The sequence below is a fragment of the Aotus nancymaae genome, unplaced genomic scaffold (genome assembly GCF_030222135.1).
Source record: "Aotus nancymaae isolate 86718 unplaced genomic scaffold, 86718_ANA_hifiasm-v0.15.2.pri h1tg000083l, whole genome shotgun sequence".
NCBI lineage: Eukaryota > Metazoa > Chordata > Mammalia > Primates > Aotidae > Aotus > Aotus nancymaae.
This window is the reverse complement of record NW_026988498.1, coordinates 8057965-8078014: the sequence shown is the minus strand read 5'-3', so window position 1 is coordinate 8078014 and position 20050 is coordinate 8057965. Positions and strand designations below refer to the sequence as shown.

The window sequence follows — 20050 nt, the reverse complement described above, 5'->3', positions numbered from 1 at the left end:
AAAAGTGGCTGCCTGGGGCTGGTGGTTGGGAGGGTGGGCTAGTGGGTACAGGGTTTCTTTCTGGGTGGTGAAAATGTGTTTAAAATTAAACTTATGACTAATACTAAAAAACACTGAACAATATATTTCAAGTGAGTGAATTACATGGTATCTGAATTATATCTCAATAAAGCTGTTACCAAGAAATAAAACCCTGATACCTGGAACACACCCCAGACCAAATAAGGCACAATTCCTGGAAGATCCTTTTTTAAAAGCTCTGTGGTGGTTTTATGTGCAGCCAGCCAACGCTGAGAACACCAAAGATCTGCAAGATTTTACCACTGGGATGGGCCTTGCAGTGATCACAATTTCAATTCATAATTCAGGTGTCAGTTTTGACATGGAAAACCAGATTTGTGTTAAATTTTGATTCATTTGTGTGAACAGAAGTACTTTAAATATGAACTTGAACAAAGGAAAACATTTAGCCATGAATGAAAGACTGAAATACAAACACAGGCCTATAAAGGCTTCAACCTAACGGCCTTACCTATTAAGCTCATGAACCATAGAGGTGTCTCTGTGACCCCTCATTACCATTTGCTGTTCTTTCAGCTGTTTAGCTACCTGCCGAGAGAAAAACAACTTTCAAAATCAAACTCTAACATTTCAATGCTTACATCTACCACGTCGCATGCGAAGTGCTCATCACATGCTAACCAGTAAAAAGTGCACTGTCTTATCATTCCCATTAAGCCTGAGGAAAGCAAAGCTTCAGTGCTGCTCCGGTCCATGTTACTCAAATGAAACTGGGGCTGCTCAACCCTCCTTTCATTACCAAACAAGTAGGATTTTGTTTTGCAGGAGGGTTGCAAACCACTGTAATATCTAAGAATTTTTCACTTTTTGGGAACCAATTTTTAGCCCACTATGGTAACACTAACTCATTTAAAATGTATAAATTAAGTTATAAAGAAATGTATCAACTACTATTTTGACAATTAAATATGAATTTTTTTTTCCAAAAAGTTTATTTCACTTTTTAAAAAAACTTTCATTTATTTATTTATTTTTTGGAGACAGAGTCTCGTTCTGTCACCAGGCTAGAGTTCAGTGACACGATCTCGGCTCACTGCAACCTCTACCTCGTGGGTTCAAGTGATTCTCCTGCGTAAGCCTCTCGAGTAGCTGGGATTACAGGCACACACCGCCATGCCCAACTAATTTTTGCACTTTTAGTAGAGACAGAGTTTCACCATGTTGGCCAGGCTGGTCTCAATCTCCTGACCTCGTGATCCGCCCACCTCTGCCTCCCAAAGTGCTGGGATTACAGGCGTGAGCCACTGCACCTGGCCTTTTTTAGTTTTTTGAGACAGGATCTCGCTCTATCACCCAGGCTGGAGTGCAGTGGTGTGATCTTGGCTTACTGCAACCTCCACCTCCCAGACTCCAGCACTGATGCTCCCACTCAGCCTCCTAAGTAGCTGAGACCACAGGCACGCACCACCATGCCCAGTTAATATTTTTTGTATTTTTTAGTCAAGACGGGGTCTCGCCATGTTGCCCAGCCTGGTCTCAAACTCCTGAGCTCAAGTGATGCAGCTGCCTCAGCCTCCCAAAGTGCTACGATTACGGATGTGAGCCACCACACCTTGCCAAGAGTTTTATTTTAAAATAAACCACACACTTACATCTTTGGCTGAGGAACCAGACACTTCAATCCATGTCTTAGAGAAGAATGCACATGATCCCAACATGAAGATGATATAAACAACTACGTGCACAGGATCTTCAAAGATGGCGCCCATGGACTCAGGAGGAGAAAGATAGTAACAAAGGCCTCCAACTGGGTAAGAACGTGCGGGTCCTCCCCCACTGACATCCTACAGCACAGGAGTACAGAGAACAAATGGCCAGCCTAGTCAGTCGGGGATACATTTGTATGACTTTTCAACTTCTCAGAAATGACAGTATTTTAAGTTCAAGGCATCTACAGCTAATCAATCTACATAACTTAAGAATGTACTTTTGTGTCTAATACTTTCACACCTTCAAAATTATATAGTGAGCATCTATTACATGTAAGATATTGTGAAAATACTATGTCATTTTTAAGAATTATATATTAAAAAATCTTCCATTTCTAAAAATAGAAGTATGATTACATTTACAATCAGCCTCTGATTATACTTAAAATCTGAAATTTTCTGAGCTATGAGTATCCAGTATATTAAAGATCCCTATGAATGATTCTTCCATATGAAAATATTAACGCAATCAACTAAAATGTTGACATGACTTAACAGGCTACTTAAACTTTATGTGGTTTGTATGTTATTATAAGAAACAATCTTTTTTTTTTTTTTTTTGAGATGGAGTTTCACTCTTGTTCCCCAGGCTGGAGTACATGGTACAATCTCGGCTCACTGCAACCTCCGCCTCCCGGGTTCAAGTGATTCTCCTGCCTCAGCCTCCCTAGTAGCTGGGATTACAGGCACCTGCCACCACGCCCAACTAATTTTTTGTGTTTTCAAGAGAGACAGTGTTTCACTATGTTGGCCAGACTGGCCTTGAACTCCTGACCTCAGGTGATGCACCCACCTCAGCCTTCCAAACAGCTGGGATTATAGGCATGAGACATCAAGCCCAGCTGGAACAATCTTTTAATAATATTTATAATAACTGGATTTTTATCTACATATTTAAGAAGTCTTAAAGCAATAGGAACAGCATTATTTGCTCATATTAAATATAGTTGCAGGGTATACAGATGGGGGTGAGAAACCAGTTTTTAGTTGCAATGATTAAAGTATCTGGTTCCTGATTTTATTCTTTTTTTTTTTTTTTTGAGACCGAGTCTTGCTGTCTTGCCCAGGCTGGAGTGCAGTGGTGCAATCTCAGCTCACTGCAACTTCTGCCTCCTGGGTACAAGTGATTCTCCTGCCTCAGCCTCCCTAGTAGCTGGGATTACAGGCGGCTGCCACGATGCCCAGCTATTTTTTTGTATTTTTAGTAGAGACAGGGTTTCACTGTGTTGGCCAAGATGGTCCCAATCTCCTGACCTTGTGATCCGCCTGCCTCGGCCTCCTAAAGTGCTGGGATTATAGGCGTAAGCCACTGTGCCCGGCCTGGTTCCTGAATTTATGACTGCCAAATGATTTCTTTTTTTTTTTTTTTTTTTGAGATGGAGTTTCGCTCTTGTTACCCAGGCTGGAGTGCAATGGCGCGATCTTGGCTCACTGCAACCTCCACCTCCTGGGTTCAGGCAATTATCCTGCCTCAGCCTCCTGAGTAGCTGGGATTACAGGCATGTGCCACCATCCCCAGCTAATTTTTTGTATTTTTAGTAGAGACAGGGTTTCACCATGTTGACCAGGATAGTCTCGATCTCTTGACCTCGTGATCCACCTGCCTTGGCCTCCCAAAGTGCTGGGATTACAGGCGTGAGCCACCACACCCAGCCAAATGATTTCTTTACTGTGCCCCTAGAATCATTAATTCCAGATCAAAAGCACTATTTCGCAATAATTCTCTCATTCAGAAGAATCTTAGTCAAGATCATAACACAATTTGTACAGTACCAACTACTCAAAAGCACTAACTGCTCTGAAATTCTGATGAGAGAAGTAACTGCTGCTGGACACTACAGCTGAGGACTCTAACTTTCCTGTCTTCGCTATAATATTAGGCCAGAATACAACAGGTCATCACACTTCTGTGAAATGAACGGAAAAGAAGTATTATGAATAAAGGGAATCCTATTCCCTTCAACTAATATATAAGAGCTACTGTTTTATTCTGTTAAACTAATTTTTTTGACATTCAGTAGAAGCAGAAAGGTATGAGTTGCCATAACTTATAATGCCAAAGATAGCATATTAAGACAAATGCACAGAATAAACACCATATTTCAAGAATAATGGTACAAAAAAAAATAGTATTCTTTGGTGGGGTGCAAATTCTAGAATTACATGCTATGGCAAAGAATAAAGGACAATCTTTTAAAATTCTATTATTTCTGAGACAGGGTCTCACTCTGTCACCCAGACTAGTGTGCAGTGGTATGATCTAGCTTACTGCAGCCTCGAACTCCTGGGCTCAAGCAATCCTCCCACCGCAGCCTCCCCAGTAGATAGGGCTACAGGCACACAACACTGTGCCCAGCTAATGTTTAAATTGTTTTGTAGAGATGGGTTCTCACTATGTTGCCCAGGCAGGTCTCAAACTCCTGGCCTTCAAGCTATCCTTTCTCCTCGGTCTCCCAAAGTGCTGGGAATACAGGTGTGAGCCACCATGCCTGGCTAACATCTATAATTTAAGAGGGAAAACACCCCTTTGTTAGGTGATAGAATTTAAACCAATGAAAATTCAGTACTACTGTAACTCACCACTTCAATAACAACATGGTTAGATTGCTTTAGAAAAACTTATGACAAGGGGGATCTATGAAAGGAAGTCAGAACTTACAAGATTATATTACTAGCAACACTGCTGTCTCTACCATCTAGTTAATAACATGCCTATCTCCAGCCCAGTTCATCACAAGCTAGTTTATTGCCATTCAGACCATGAAAAATGGAAGAGGCCTGGAGGAGAGGTGGCAGACAGGAAAGGATAGGATGAGTCCAGTTAACTCATGTGTCAGCAGCAGCAAGCAGCATTTTTTTTTTCTTTTTGGATACGGAGTCCCTCTCTGTTGCCCAGGCTGGAATGCAGAGTGGCACAATCTCAGCTCACTGCAACCTCCACCTCCCAGGGTCAAGCAATTCTCCTGTCTCAGCCTCCTGAATGACTGGGACTACAGGCACCCACTACCACGCCTGGCTAATTTTTGTGTTTTTAGTAGAGACAGGGTTTCACTATGTTGGCCAGGCTGGTCTCGACCTCCTTACCTCAGATGATCCACCCACCTCAGCCTCCCAAAGTGCTGGGATTACAGGCATGAGCCACCACCCCCAGCATTTTTTTAAAAACATTATTATAGATGATACTGGAATAAGATTACAAAATAGGAAATTACTTTTATGAAATCAACCACAATTTTAGCCTAAAAGGTCATTGAAATGAGATGTAAAAATACTTCCCAGACAGCAAAATAATAAAAAGTACTTGGGCAATCTTAGTTATGCAACATTTAACCAGTTCTTCCAGATAAATAATAAACTCTGCTATAGGTAAGTAACCCTAAAAATATTATAGCAAACACTCCAATGTCAACCTCATCCTATTAAAAATATGACCAAGAAATACAAATTATAATAAACTTCAAGTAATATAAACAAACATAATACTCACAGCCCACTGTCCTAGTAAATTTACTAAAAAGTTGCCACTAAATCGAACCGACAGCATCTGGGAAATAACATACAGGTTTGACACCAAGGCCGACTGGAGGATGATGGGGATGTTGGAAGTATAGAAGAGTTTGATGGGGTAGCTGCTGTACTGTCCGCGGTAGCGGGCCGACTTAATGGGCAGGTCAACGCGAAATCCCTGAAAAAGGAAACTGAGAGTCAGCTGGGGAACTAGGCACATAAGAAAAGAACAGAGACCAGAGAGGGAAAACATGTAACAGTGGGGAGTATGAAAAGACAATGCCGGCTGGGTGTAGGGGCTCACATCTGCAATCCCAGCACTTTGGGAAGCCGAGGCGGGTGGATCACCTGAAGTCAAGAGTTTGAGACCAGCCTGGCCAATGTGGTAAAATCCCATCTCTGCTAAAAATACAAAAATTAGCAAGGCATGGTGGCATGTGCCTGTGAGCTCAGCTACTTGGGAGGCTGAAGCAGGAGAATCGCTTGAACCTGGGAGGCAGAGGTTGCAGTGAGCCAAGATTGCACCACTGCACTCCAGCCTGGGCAAAAAATTGAGACTCTGTCTCAAAAAAAAAAAGAAAAGAAGGCCAGGTAATCCCAGCACTTTGGGAGGCCCAGGCGGGCGGATCACCTGAAATCGGGAGTTCGAGAACAGCCTGACCAACATGGTGAAACCCCATCTCTACTAAAAATACAAAATTAGCCAGGTGTGCTCGCATATGCCTGTAATGCCAGCTACTCGGGAGGCTGAGGCAGGAGAATAGCTTGAACCCAGGAGATGGAGGCTGCAGTGAGCCGAGATTGTACCATTGCACTCCAGCCTGGGGAACAAGAGTGAAACTCAGTCTCAAAAAAGAAAAAGAAAAAGAGAAGAAAACGCAATGCTAACAAAGACGTTCTGTCTTTTAAAGTGTTCACAGTCTGCTTCCTGCTGATGGGTCAAAACAAAAAACAAAAAAAGTACTTGACTCCAATATTTCACATCTTAAAATGACAGTCTGGAGACTCTAATTACAAAACTACTTGTTTCACTTGATCTTAAACCCTGACTTGTTAAACACTAGCATATCAAATGGCATTCTCTTCAAGAGCAACATAAAAATCTACATCCCACTTACTTTGATGAAAAGATTATACTTACTTGGAAATATATAACAACAGCAAACACAAAAACCGTAGCAATGAGATTCATGAGATTGGGTAAGTTCTGCCGATAAAAAGCCTCCCGTAAAGCTCGGACTTTGTCCGTCCTGGTGGCCAACAAATGGAACAGAGCTATGACTGCGCCCTCAAACTCGGTACCTGCAAAATCAAGACAGACACAACCTGTGGACTCATTGTCCAAAGCTGTCCCAAAGCTCAAACAAATAACCGTGAAAGTCCAGTATACAGCAGAAAATATGAGTCAAAGGAATTCACCAATGTTTGCTTTATGAGATAGCCATGTGAGCAGGTTCTAAAAATATCTAGATCATTGAGGCAAATCTATCTTTTTATAGCATAAATCCGAAGTTTTCTCAAGAGACTATTCTTGATGAAAACATACAAAGTAAAATTTACCAAAGCAAAATTTCATTCATAGAGATTTGCCTCTCTTTTACTTTAGGGAAGGAAGAGAGTATTTTTAGGAAAAATAAAAAAGCAGCAAAGCAGAGTAGAGATGTCAGAATTAAGAGATACATGTCGCTCTATCAAACGTGCCTTGAAGTTTAAAGCACCAAGAACGTTAATAATCATTACTATTTTCTTAAGGCTGGGACCAGAGTATTAACCATGTAGGACAGCATCTGACGGAAGTGGAGATGAGGAAGGGGAGAGAATGAAATATTTCAAAACTTCGGTGCTATTACAAAGCCAATTAGAAGAGCAGCAAAGTATGAGTGCTCCAGGTGGATTCAATGAGCAACAGTCTTTTCATTTGAAAAATCTGAATCTACTTCCTTGTTATCCTCTAGGAATGCTGAAATCAGTCAAATAAATGACTCGGCAGCAATGGCTTAAGCAAGGTTAACAAACAAAATTTTTAAAGTCTGTTAGCAACCACTGAAATTTTAAACAAGCAGAGGCTAAAATTTTGATGCTATTCCCTCTGGGGTAGCATTGCATACTCCACAAATCTCTGCTTATTAAGTTTTGAAGAATCCGCATTCCTTATCCCCTAGGAGAGCAAACCAGAATGGCTCTAGGCATGTACTGCGGCATGATGGGTTTGTTCCCAGCACACACCCAGCAAAACTCGTGCAGTTGCAGTCACTGTGCGATGTACCTCTGCCAGTGTTAATGGTAGTGGGACTAAAGGCCTTCCAGACAATGGTCTCACAGATGTTGGTGGCAATAAAGAGGGAAATCCCAGACCCCAAGCCGTAACCCTTCTGTAGCAGCTCATCTAACAGCAGCACAATCAAACCAGCAACAAACAACTGTGGGGAAAGAAATGCAAGTAAGCAGAAGCAAGAACAAACTCGAGGAAGAGGGCGAGGAACGCCGCTGCTATTTCCAAGCTAGGGGCATTTTCAATAGTAAGGCCTACTCGTTGCAGTCTCACTGTTAGGACCAACTGCATCTTTGGACCTGCTTTCAGTTACTCAGGCCAACTGAGAGCAGTAAGAGGACTGGAAATATTGTTGAATTATAAAGCAGGCATTTCAACTTTTAAATTCTATTTACACTTATCTGAATAGTTTCTTTTGCAATGTTTAAATAAAGCCTGTTTAAAAAGCACAACAAAAAATGATCATAGTATTCTAGAATTTATGACAGCAAGAAACTGAAAACATCCCCAATACCTCCAAGGAAGTACAAAGTCAGATGAATTCTGGTATAATAGCAAGATGGAAATGTACACTGCCATCAAAGGATAAGTCTAACTGCTGTGTTGATCCTTTGAAAAAAGCATTATATATATTTTACATATATGTATATCCTATACAATGTGTACAGAATAAAAAAAGTAGAACTCAAATTGTACTCAAGCAACAATGTAAAAATGCATTCTATACACAGAGTGACACAGATTGAATATAAATTTGAAGTCAGTTAAGGTTAAGCTCATAATGTTTTCTTCCCCCGCCCCCTCCTGAGATGGGAATTTCGCTCTTGTTGCCCAGGCTGGAGTGCAAAGGAGCGATCTCGGCTCACTGCAGCCTCCGCCTCCTGGGTTCAAGTGATTCTCCTGCCTCAGCCTCCCGAGTAGCTGGGATTACAGGCATGCACCACCATGCCCAGCTAATTTTGTATTTTCAGTAGAGATGGGGTTTCTCCATGTTGGTCAGACTGGTCTCGAACTCCCAACCTCAGGTGATCTGCCCGTCTGGGCCTCTCAAAGTGCTGGGATTACAGGCTTGACACACCATGCCCGGCCTGCTCATAATGTTTTTAAAAATGAAAGCATACCAACTTTAATTTATGGCATATTGAAAATTCTTAACTTGCTTCTTAGAGAAGACATTTCTGTAAAAGCATGCATTAAGAACAATTCCTAGTCTTTCAAGTGACCTCCTCAGTCATATGACCCCTTTCCTGCACTTGAATGACCTGATCAAGACAGGAAGAAAATATGCTTCCTGCCCCCAGCCTCACACATGTCCCCACTTTAAAGACACCCTCCTGCACAAGTGAGGAAGCCACTTCCAATCCTCCCAGCTCTCAAGCCACCCGCCCTCGTTTTGTACTCACTTTCTATCACCTGTTGGAAGAGTGACCAAACTAACCACATTAGACCATTTTAAGCATGCTTACCTTACACGGTGCTGTTTGTTCCTGAACTGCCATTTCAATGGCTGGACACAGCCTAACTTGTCTATTTACAGTCTTTTAGTTTGACTTTCAATGGACTGGAGAAAGGATAAAATTCTCCAAACTTCTAAGAGAGATCATGCTAATCCTTTACTGCTTGAAAACCAAGTTTGACATTTTGACAAAATAATGTAGAGGTTAAGACTCACTACCAGATTTTATTTAACCACAATCATGTAATGAGTGAATAGATACTCCCCATCATAAATACAGAAACCCATCCTCAGGCTGGAAATGACAGCTGTCCGTGAACCATCAGCCACCAGAAAGCATCGTGACAGGCCTTGAGAAATGACCTCTCCAAAGTCCCACAGCGGCTCTGAAACAACTCTAATTCTCCAGAACCCCGTTCAGAACAGTGTCCACCAGACTACAGAGTGGTTCATATATGTCCTGGGAAAATTAAACTCGGGTTTTCCCAATGGGAGGAAGAAATTATAGAGGAAAAAGAAACGGTTTCTATAATTAAGGGAATAAAAGACAGTAAGTAACATGCATGCCTGTGAAAAGGGATGGGAAACCAGGAAGTGACAGCAGCGTCTGCAGTCATGGGACCAGAACCCTAACCGCATGTTCACAGGGAATGGACATATATGATGAGCCAGTATACACATGGTACTTTACATTTCAACCCTGCAACAGCACCGACACACAACTTAGTTTTGTCAAACTACCTTTGTTAAGTATGTCAGAACATACTTAAAAACAGAATACTCACCTTTATCATGTGCCGTGCTCACTGATATTCTCTAATACTTTTTTACAATTTTTAATCAAGACCTGCTATTCAGATTTCTAAACTCACTAGCTAAAAAACACTAACCATGTGAATGAAACACGAACAAATAGTGAGAAGTACCTTCCATAACTGCATGCAAACAGTTTTCAAAATCTGTTTCTGGATGAAACACACACATCCAATCATAGCTCTACAGCGTATCCACATATTTTCAACGTTAGCAATGCCTCGAAAAGACACAAATGGGTCACTGCCCACCTATAATCAAATGTAACATAGCTCTTTATACAGTAGCACTAGAAGAATTAACCATAACACACATATTTGTATATGAGAATTCGTGTAAATGAATTAGTATCCATCCACTTCACTTGTTTCATTCTTGGACTGGATTTCTGAATACTGAAAATAAACATCAAAATAGCCTAACTCTATTTTGTATCCATTTAAATCCACAAGTGACTCATAAGAAGTCAATCCTTTAGCTAGCTAGCGGAGCATTGTTCAGTGTAGATTCCTTAAGGAGTCTGAATATAACCTTAAGGAAGATACTAGAGACATTTTCCTGATATATAATGTTCTAAGTGCTACATGCCAGTTCTAAAGTGTCTTTTAAAAATCAAGATTATTCTAAACTCTGGGTTGCATAAAGAAAATGCTATAAAGCAACAAAACTTCAGGCAACAATTGGCCTGTCCGTATCCTCAACAATGACTAAAGCATATGAAGAGAGACCCCAAGCACTGAAAGATACTAAAATCAGTCTCCAGAGTATCTTCTTTCCCCATCCAATAAGCCTCTTCCCCTAATTCCCAAGGGCTGTAAATTTACCAATCAAGTGATTTGCAAATGGAGAAATAAACACAAAGTTAATCTCTTTTTTTTTTTTTTTTTGAGACAGTCTGACTCTGTCACCCAGGCTGGAGTGCAATGGCACAATCTCGGCTAATTGCAACCTCTGCCTCCCGGGTTCAATAGACTCTTCTGCCTCAGACTCCCGAGTAGCTGGGACTATAGGTGCCCGCCAACATGCTCAGCTAATTTTTGTATTTTTACTAGAGATGGGGCTTCAGCATGTTAGCCTCTATCTCTTGACCTTGTGATCTGCCTGCCTCAACCTCCCAAAGCGCTGGGATTACAGATGTGAGCCATTGTGCTCGGCCTTTTTTTTTTTTTTTTTTGAGACAGTCTCACTCTGTCGCCCAGGCTAGAATGCAGTGATGGGATCTCGGCTCACTGCAACCTACGCCTCTCAGGTTCAAGTGATTATCCTGCCTCAGCCTCCCTAGTAGCTGGGACTACAGGTACACAACACCACCCACGCGTGGCTAATTTTTGTGTTTTCAGTAGAGACAGGGTTTCACCATGTTAGCCAGGCTGGTCTCAAACTCCTGACCTGAAGTGATCAGCCCACCTTGGCCTCCCAAAGTGCTGGATTACAGGTGTGTGCCACTGCACCTGACAGTTATTCTTTAAGGAAACATCTTCTACCAAATGGGAACACAATGGGCATCAGAAAGCTTCCAAAGAACCTGATCATCCATTAAAAATTCCTGCCCTGGTCAAGTGACAAAACAGTTCCATATCATTAGAAAAGTAATGTCTATTGTTAACAATGCTAAATAAATACTTGAGCAGCCTAGCTTTCTGGACAGAAGTCACACTCATTAAATAATCTTATGTTTTGCTTCCTATATAAAGTTTCTAATTTAAAAAACAGAATGCTAGGGAATATCACACACTGGGGTTTGTTGTGGGGTAGGGTGCTGGGGAGAAACAGCAGGGGATGAGGAGGTTGGGGAGGGATAACTTTGGGAGAAATGCCTGATATAGGTGACAGGGAGATGGAGGCAGCGAACCACCATGACGTGTGTACCGATGCAACAATCCTGCAAGATGCACATGTACCCCAGAACGTAAAGTACAATAAAAAAAAAAAAAAAACAGAATGCTCAACCATGCTAGTCTGAGATAGTCAGATTTCTCTCTATATATATGTTAATAAACTGGTATTTGAGATTATTAAAAAATATTTTTCTGAGCTTGATATTTTGAACCGCTGGAAAAAATTTCCTAAACTAATCCTAATTGCATAAAGTGTACAAGAGGCACTTCCAAGAAAACCAGGACTCCAAATATCCATTGTTTATTAACTTAAGCAAACTTCTTCTCAAAACACAAGAAACATAACTTAAGTACAATCCATTCCTGGGTAATTTCTCTAAATGGTTTTTAAGGATTGTACAATAGAGAAATATCTTCTAAACCTAACATACTTTAAGATACTTAGGACACTTGTAATTATGTTGACCTTTAAAAATTCCATTCCCAAGCAACCATTTAAAAAACCCATCAAACATATTTATGTGTGTATATATAGTGTTTCACTGACTCCAAGATATTATCATTTAAAACATCATTATTTTGTGTACTACTAAGAAAAGAATACTGCCAATTAACTTATGACACAATACCTTATCACAAAGAATTTTAATTTTCTACTTACAAAAACGTATTTTAGGCCTAGAGGTTGATATTTATCATCTAGCTTGACTTTCTATACATAAGCAATAACTTTCATTTCAATGCAAATTGCAACAGATTTTCTGAACACCTTTAGACAGCAACTGAACTCAAACACCAGTTCTGTCAAGAATGCACTCAGCCAGCTGAGGTCAGGACGACGTGCACAAGCTGACACAAGCGCAGGCAGTCACAACAGCATGGCTGCCTCCTGGAGAAATACAAGTGGAAGGCACTGTTTGCTGTACAAAAAAAATCCTGATTGCAGAGACATCAACGTGTGACAAACGTGTAACTCAGAATCGATAAGATACAGTTGATCCATATAGTGCAGTTATAAAGCTATTAGAATAAATCTGAATTTTCACATCAACAGAACTTGAACACATCAAGGTCATACAATGTTTTTTAAAAATTTACACATATCACTTCAGTAATCAAAATACTATAATAATTCAAAAGTAAGAAAATGAGTAAGTGAATCACCTAAAGAACTGTTAGAAAAGAAAAAATGTGCCAAAGTGTTTTGTTATCTGCATAGGAAAATACAGGATTTCTTACCTGAATAATGATAAGGAGACAGATCCCAGCACCCATGTCCGCAGGGTCTCCGTACATCCCCGTCATGACATACACAATGGCTTGCCCAATGGTAATGATCATACCAAATACTGACAAGAATTGGGGGGAAAGGAGTACATGCTTACAACCAAAGACAAAAAAAAGACGATAGAAAACATCTTTCCCACAAGCAGTCTCAAATTTGGAAAAAGCTCTTTAACTGCATGAATGCTCACGTTTCTGGGCTCCATTGAATAAAGCTCTATCTTTCGGTGTATCTCCAACTTCAATGATTTTGGCTCCAGCTAACAGCTGCATAATCAAACCAGAAGTTACAATTGGGGAGATCCCCAGTTCCATTAAAGTTCCTGTAAAGGAAGGGGAGAGAAGTACGCCATGTTTACTGTACACCATACAGTTGATTTAGAGGCGTCCCACTCCCAAATCACCTCAACTGAAACATGTGTGCACATTTTAACAAGCACATTTTCTTTTCATAAACTAATTGCTAAGAAAAGTTATCATTTATTAACACAATCCTGCAACAATGCCCTGAATAAAAAGTACTATAGGCTTGGTGCAGTGGTTCAGGCCTGTAATCCCAGCTCTTTGGGAGGCCGATGCTGGTAAATCACCTAATGTCAGGAGTTCAAGACCAACTGGCCAACATGGTGAAACCCTGTCCCTACTAAAAATACAAAAATTAGCTGGGTGTGGGGGCAGGTGCCTGTAATCCCAGCTACTCAGGAGGCTGAGGCAGGAAAATCACTTGAACCTAGGAGGTGGAGGTTGCAGTGAGCTGAGATGGTGCCACTGTACTCCAGCCTGGGCAAGAGTGAGATTCCATATCAAAAGAAAAAAAAAGAATTAATAGTGAAAAATAAGAAAATCAAATATGCCAACTGTGTAAGGAAGGTATAGAATTAAGTAATTCCACACTGTCAAGACTTTTCTGGGTCACTCTGTCACATCACTCCTTTTTTTTTTTTTTTTTTTTTTTTAAGGGAGTTTTGCTTTTGTTGCCCAGGCTGAACTGCAATGGCCAGATCTTGGCTCACTACAACCTCTGCCTCCTGGGTTCAAGTGATTCTCCTGCCTCAGCCTCCTGAGTAGCTGGGATTACAGGAACCTGCCAACACACCTAGCTAATTTTGTGTTTTTAGTATAGACAGGGTTTTTCCATGTTGGTCAGGCTAATCTTGAACTCCCAACCTCAGGTGATCCACCCACCTTGGCCTCCCACAGTGCTGGAATTACAGGCATGAGCCACTGCGCCCTTAAATCCTGTTTTCATAAATGCTGAAAAGCTGCCCTTCATATGAGAAAACATTCCACCTTAAGGGGAATTTTTTATGTTGCCTCAGATACTTCTTCAATAGCAAAAAGTAAAAACATGTTTTAGTGTTCAAGATATTAGACATCAAAATTTATTATTGCAAAAATAGCTCTCATCCAGAAATAGATTTAATAAAGTTTTAATGAACATTTGATATTAGAAATATGGCACTTCAAATCAGTAGAGAAAAATACACCTTGGCAAAAAATTGGCCATTTTTAGGAAATTAAACCTAGATTCCTTACCTCATACCTCATGACTTACATCAAAATACATGCTACACGTATAGAATTTTTTTTTTTTTTTAGATGGAGTCTCACTGTCACCCAGGCTAGAGTGCAATGGCACGATCTCAGCTCACTGCAACCTCTGCCTCCCGGGTTCAAGCGATTCTCCTGTCTCAGCCTCCCAAGTAGCTGAGATTACAGGCGTGAGCCATCATACCTGACTAATTTTTGTATTTTTAGTAGAGTCAAGGTTTCACCACATTGGCCAGACTGGTCTCAAACTCCTGACCTCAAGTGATCTGCCCTCCTTAGCCTCCCAATGCGCTGGGATTATAGGCATGAGCCACTGCACCAGGCCTCCATGTATAGAAAATTTAAGCATAAAGGATAAATTACAAAAATACTAGAAGGAAACATGAGTGAATAGCTTATAATGCTGAGGAAGAAAGTCTTTCTAAACATAGCAAAATATCTAGAACCCACAAAGGAAAATATGGGATATATGATTAGCTACAACTTAGAAACTTCCATGTGGCAAAAGGCAGCCTAACAGTTAGAATAAAACTCTTCAGGCAGGTGTGGTGACTCACACCTGTCATCCCAACACTTTAGGAGGCTGAGGCAGGCAGATCACTTGAGGCCAGGAGTTTGAGAGCAGCCTAGGCAAGAAAGTGAGACCCTGTCTCTACAAAAAATTAAAATATTAGCCATACATGGTGATGCCCACTTGTGGTCCCAGCTACATGGAAGGCTAGGGCAGGAATATCACTTGAGTCCAGGAGGTCAAGGCTGCATGCAATGAGCTGTGTTCGTACCACTGCACACCAGCCTGGGCAAAAGAGCAAGAGCTTGTCCCAAAAAAGAAAAAAACACTGAGCACAAGTGACAAAGAGTTCTTATCTCTAATATGCAAAGAGCTCCTACAAATCAATTCAAAAGTGAACAAACCAATTTAAAAAAGAAACAGCAGATACATGATGTGTCTGCTCCCGATGAAGCTTTCTCAGGAAAATACCACATAGGAATAGGCCCCCAGCACCCAATCCTGTACTATGTAACCCCGGAACTCTAACAGAAGCTGATCCAGCCCTGTGTGAACCCTAGTCATTTGGAATTTTAAACTAATAAATGAAGAATCTGGGAGTGTGGGGTTGAATCACAAAGAAAAGGTTCACCAATCCCTGCTGCTAGGCCTAAGGTCTGGCCTGGCTCTCCCCTTCCCTGGGGCTTAGCTGTTTACCTCCACTTTAGACCCCAGAAAATAACCAGTTTATTTGGTTATTTTTCCATCCTCCTCGTATCCTTCCATTCTCACCGTATCCTTCCAGTAAGTTTCATGTTTCTGTTTAAGCTAGTCAGTGATTTCCTATTTCTTATTTTTTTTCCTTCATTTAAAAGTTTTTCTTTTTTCTTTTCATGTCAGACGGTCACGTCCAACATCCTAACAAGGCTGGAGAGACGCATATTGCACACATGAGCGTGGATGTCCACTCATCGCACCTACAGACTACGAAAGCATCTAGTTTCCCATTACTTACAACAAAAATGAATCTAACACACTAATAAAAAGTCCACTTATAGAAAAAATACAAACGTTCCACGAAAACATAAAACAAAGTTCAAACTCACCAATCTATTAAAGAAATCAAAATTGCATAACAGATGCCAACTTTTACCTGTCTGACAAAGAGTAAAATACTAATAATATTCACTGTTGAAAGAGAAATGGGTATTCTCGTATATTGTCACTTAGAGTGTAAGATAAAACAGGCCAGGCGCAGTGGCTCATGCCTGTAATCCCAGCACTTTGGGAGGCCGAGGTGGTAGATCACCTGAGGTTGGGAGTTTGAGAACAGCCTGACCAATGTGGAAAAACCCCATCTCTACTACCAATACAAAATTAGCCAGGCATGGTGGCGCATAGCTGTAATCCCAGCTACTCGGGAGGCTGAGGCAGGAGAATTGCTAGAACCCAGGAGGCAGAGGTTGCGGTTAGCTAAGACCACACCACTGCACTCCAGCATAGGCAAGAAGAGCAAAACTCCGTCTCAAAAAAAGATAAAACAACTGTTTTGGAAGATAATTTAGCTTTATCTATCAAAAATTTAAGTTTACATATCTTGTGACCTAAAAGTTGAACTTCTAGAACTTCATTCTATCAAAACATTGCAAAGGCATGTGGTAGCCTTCACTGTAGCATTGTTTATAATGATATGAAACTGGGGGGGAATGTAATATAAGAAAGGACCCTAATGACCTGCAGAAGACTCCCATCTTCCTTAAAATACGCTCCAACAGTCTCCAAGCCCTTCATGATCTGACTTAGACACATCTGCAACATCAGGTCCCCCCACTCCTCCCTCTTTCATTTCTTCTACCCACACTGACCTCCTCAATGTTCCTTTTTTTTTTTTTTTTTTGAGACAGGGTCTGGCTGTGTCACAAAGGCTAAAATACAGTGGCGTCATCTCAGCTCACTGCAACCTCTGCCTCCCAGGCTCACGCAATCCTCCCACCTCAGCCTCCCAAGTAGCTGGAACCACAGGTACATGCTACCATGCCTGGCCAATTTTTGTGTTTTTTGTAGAGCTGAGGGTCTCACTTTGTTGCCCAGGCTGGTCTCAGACTCCTGACCTCAAGTGATCTGCCTGCTTCAGCCTCCCAAAGAGTTAAGACTACAGGCGTGAGCCTCCGTGCCTGGCCCCCATCTTAGTGTTCTTTGAACACATCAAGCACACACCCACCTCAGGGCCTTTGCACTGGCTCTTCCCTAGAATGTGCCTCCCTAGGTCTTCATGTGGCTGCCTCTCTCACTTCCTGCGGTTGTCTTCAAAGATCACCTTCCTAGAGCACCTTCCCCACCCAATGTACCTCCCCAAACAGAAAATATCAAGTCCATGATAACTGGGACATTGTTTCGTTCACTGCTCTAAGCTCTGTACCTAGCGCAAAGGCTGACATCCAGTACAAACTCAATAAATATTTGTTAAATGAATGATCAAATAAATCATGGCATATCCTTATAATAGAATAGTAACATGGCCATTAGTAGCTCATGTAAGATATTAAGTAAACAAAGTAGCAGAATAGTATATACAGGACCTCTTATTTTTTAGTTATAAGAAGTATATAGATATATGTGAATGTACGTGCAAAGAAAAGACCTAAATGGACAGTCACCAATCTACCAACTTCAGAGCTCCCCTCAGAAGTGACATTTTTCTTTTCAGCTTCATATAAATCTGTATTAAAATTGCTAGTGCATTTTTAAAATAATAAACCAATATTACTTTTATAACCTAAAAACATTAAAAAAATATCTGCCAGCTATTTAAAGTGCTTCCAGACTGGGTGCAGTGGCTCACACCTGTAATCCCAGCATTTTGGGAGGCCAAGGAGGGAAGATGGCATGAACCCAAGAGTTCAAGACCAGCCTGAGCAACACGGCAAAACCCTATCTCTACAAAACTACAAAAATTAGCCAGGCATTGTGGCATGCACCTGTAGTCCCAGCTACTCAGGAGGTTGAAGTGGGAGGATTACTTAAAAAAAGTGTTTCAAAAAAGAGGCAACCAGTGTTCCCAAAAGTAAGAAACCTCATGACTAGCCCTACCCTCTTGCTAGTCTCACCGTCCAGCATCTCCAGCCACGATTTCCCAGACCAACCATGCTGTTTGAGGCTTCAGGTTCAGCCCCAGCTGAGCTCCCCTACTGCTTCACACATTGGCCTCCTTTTTCTTTTTTTGGAGACAGATGTTACTCTGTTACCCAGGCTGGAGTGCAGTGGCTCAATCTCAGCTCGCTGCAACCTCCACCTCCCAGGTTCAAGCGATTGTCTGGCCTCAGCACACCCACCGCCCCCGGCTCCAAGTAGCTGGGATTACAGGTGCACACCACCACGTCTGGCTAATTTTTCTATTTTTAGTAGTGATGGGGGTTTCACCATGTTGGCCAGGCTAGTTTCAAACTCCTGACCTCAAGTGATCCGCCCACCTCAGACTCCCAAAGTGCTGGGATTACAGGTGTGAGCCACCACACCCCACATGGACTCCGATTCCAATGTTATCTGGACGTCACCTTCTTTGACACTGAAGATCAGGGTTTTCTAGCCCATGAAAACCCAAGAACAGATTTCTCTATGATTACAGTAATTACACACTGTTGTCATTATTTACATGCTAGGCTTTTCTAGGCAGTGATCACCTCCCCCTCCCTGTAGACACTGAAAAATCATTACTAATCCACATGTTTACATCTGTTTGCTGAACAGGAGTATGGAGGCAAAAAGAGAAGACATGCATACCTCTATTGGAAGCCAGAATAACTCTCATCCAGTAGAAAGGATCTGCAGAATCGGATGACATGATTCCAAACAGTGGGATCTAAAATAGTACACAAAATATTTTATGAAAATGTATTATACAAAGAAAATGTATTATATAAGGTGGGGGCATGAGAATCGCTTGAACCCAGGAGGCAGAGGCTGCAGTGAGCCGAGATCGCGTCATTGCACTCCAGCCTGGGTAACAAGAGCGAAACTCCATCTCAAAAAAAAAAAAAAAAAAAAAAAACAACTACCTCTCATATTCTTTAACAAAAACAAGCATATCTTCAAGGTAAAGCTATTTATTAAAAATAAAATAAAAATAGAAACTTTCCATCACATAGATGAGGGTTAATTTAAAAATAACAAAAAGAACCAGAAAGTAAAAATAAAAAACAAGTCATTACCTAGTGCATTCACTAGGAAATACACTGGTTATGGAGGGTTGTGGTACAATAATGTGAGCATTCCTACCACTACTGAACTGTACATCTAAAAATGTTACGCTGGCATATTTTATGTATTTTTACCACAATTTAAAAAACACTCCGACCAGTGGATTATGGAATATGATACCTGCCTAGTCACAGAATGATTTTGCAAAGCTCTATGTACTAAAGATGGCCAATGTCACTCTTCTCAATGTAAGACTGAAGATGAGATACACCGTGGAATATTACATGGCCACTAAAAATGATGCTGAAAAATCTGTAATAACATGGAAGAAGTACTTATGTCATAAAACTAAATATAAAATAGCAGTTCTCAACCTGGGGTAATTTTAGCTCCCCTACAAGACATTTGGCAATATCCGGAGACATTTTTGGTTGTCACAACTTGGAGTGGAGGTGGAGACCAAAGTGACTCCATCTTGGATGCTAATCTACAATGTTGACTTCTGCTCAACGCTGATCCCAGGAATGCCTACTGATTCCTGCTGTAGTTACAGTCCCTAGTGTAAGAACATGCACTCACTGTAAATCCTGCCTTGAGAACTAAGCAACCTTGATGCTATCACACAAATTACAGGCTGTGACACACACCATTCTTCCATATTCTAGAAGGCTGCCTTCAATTGTCCTGCACAGAGCACATATACCCTTTTGCTATGGTAGATTAGCCCTGGGTCTGGGAATAACAGTGCAGGCCTTTCCCTGTCTCACTGCTGCCCCAAACTACGCTTCTATCCAGAAAATCACCCTCTACTGACAAACTGGATTTGTCTGCCACATTTATTGGTTTCTCAGC

At 41.2% G+C, this 20050-nt stretch overlaps 1 protein-coding gene and 1 non-coding gene across 7 annotated transcripts in view; both read right to left on the bottom strand.

Moving 5' to 3' along the window:
• The window catches only part of SEC61A2 (SEC61 translocon subunit alpha 2), a 54150-nt gene that overhangs the window by 20335 nt on the left and 13765 nt on the right, over window positions 1-20050 (bottom strand). For all 6 annotated transcript variants that reach the window (XR_002478534.2, XM_021670626.2, XM_021670627.2 and 3 more), the window contains 8 exons: window positions 18782-18860; window positions 13152-13283; window positions 12916-13025; window positions 7564-7717; window positions 6439-6599; window positions 5278-5475; window positions 1674-1865; window positions 533-609 (listed from right to left, as the gene is read on the bottom strand). Coding sequence is in view for 5 of the 6 variants with exons in the window: in XM_021670626.2 (XP_021526301.1) it covers window positions 533-609; window positions 1674-1865; window positions 5278-5475; window positions 6439-6599; window positions 7564-7717; window positions 12916-13025; window positions 13152-13283; window positions 18782-18860 (1103 nt within the window). In the remaining variant the exon portion in view is untranslated. The remainder of the gene's footprint in view (window positions 1-532; window positions 610-1673; window positions 1866-5277; window positions 5476-6438; window positions 6600-7563; window positions 7718-12915; window positions 13026-13151; window positions 13284-18781; window positions 18861-20050) is intronic.
• On the bottom strand, window positions 15896-15997 carry LOC135271595 (small nucleolar RNA U13). Its single transcript, XR_010339721.1, has one exon. It is a non-coding gene; the product is annotated as a small nucleolar RNA U13 (small nucleolar RNA).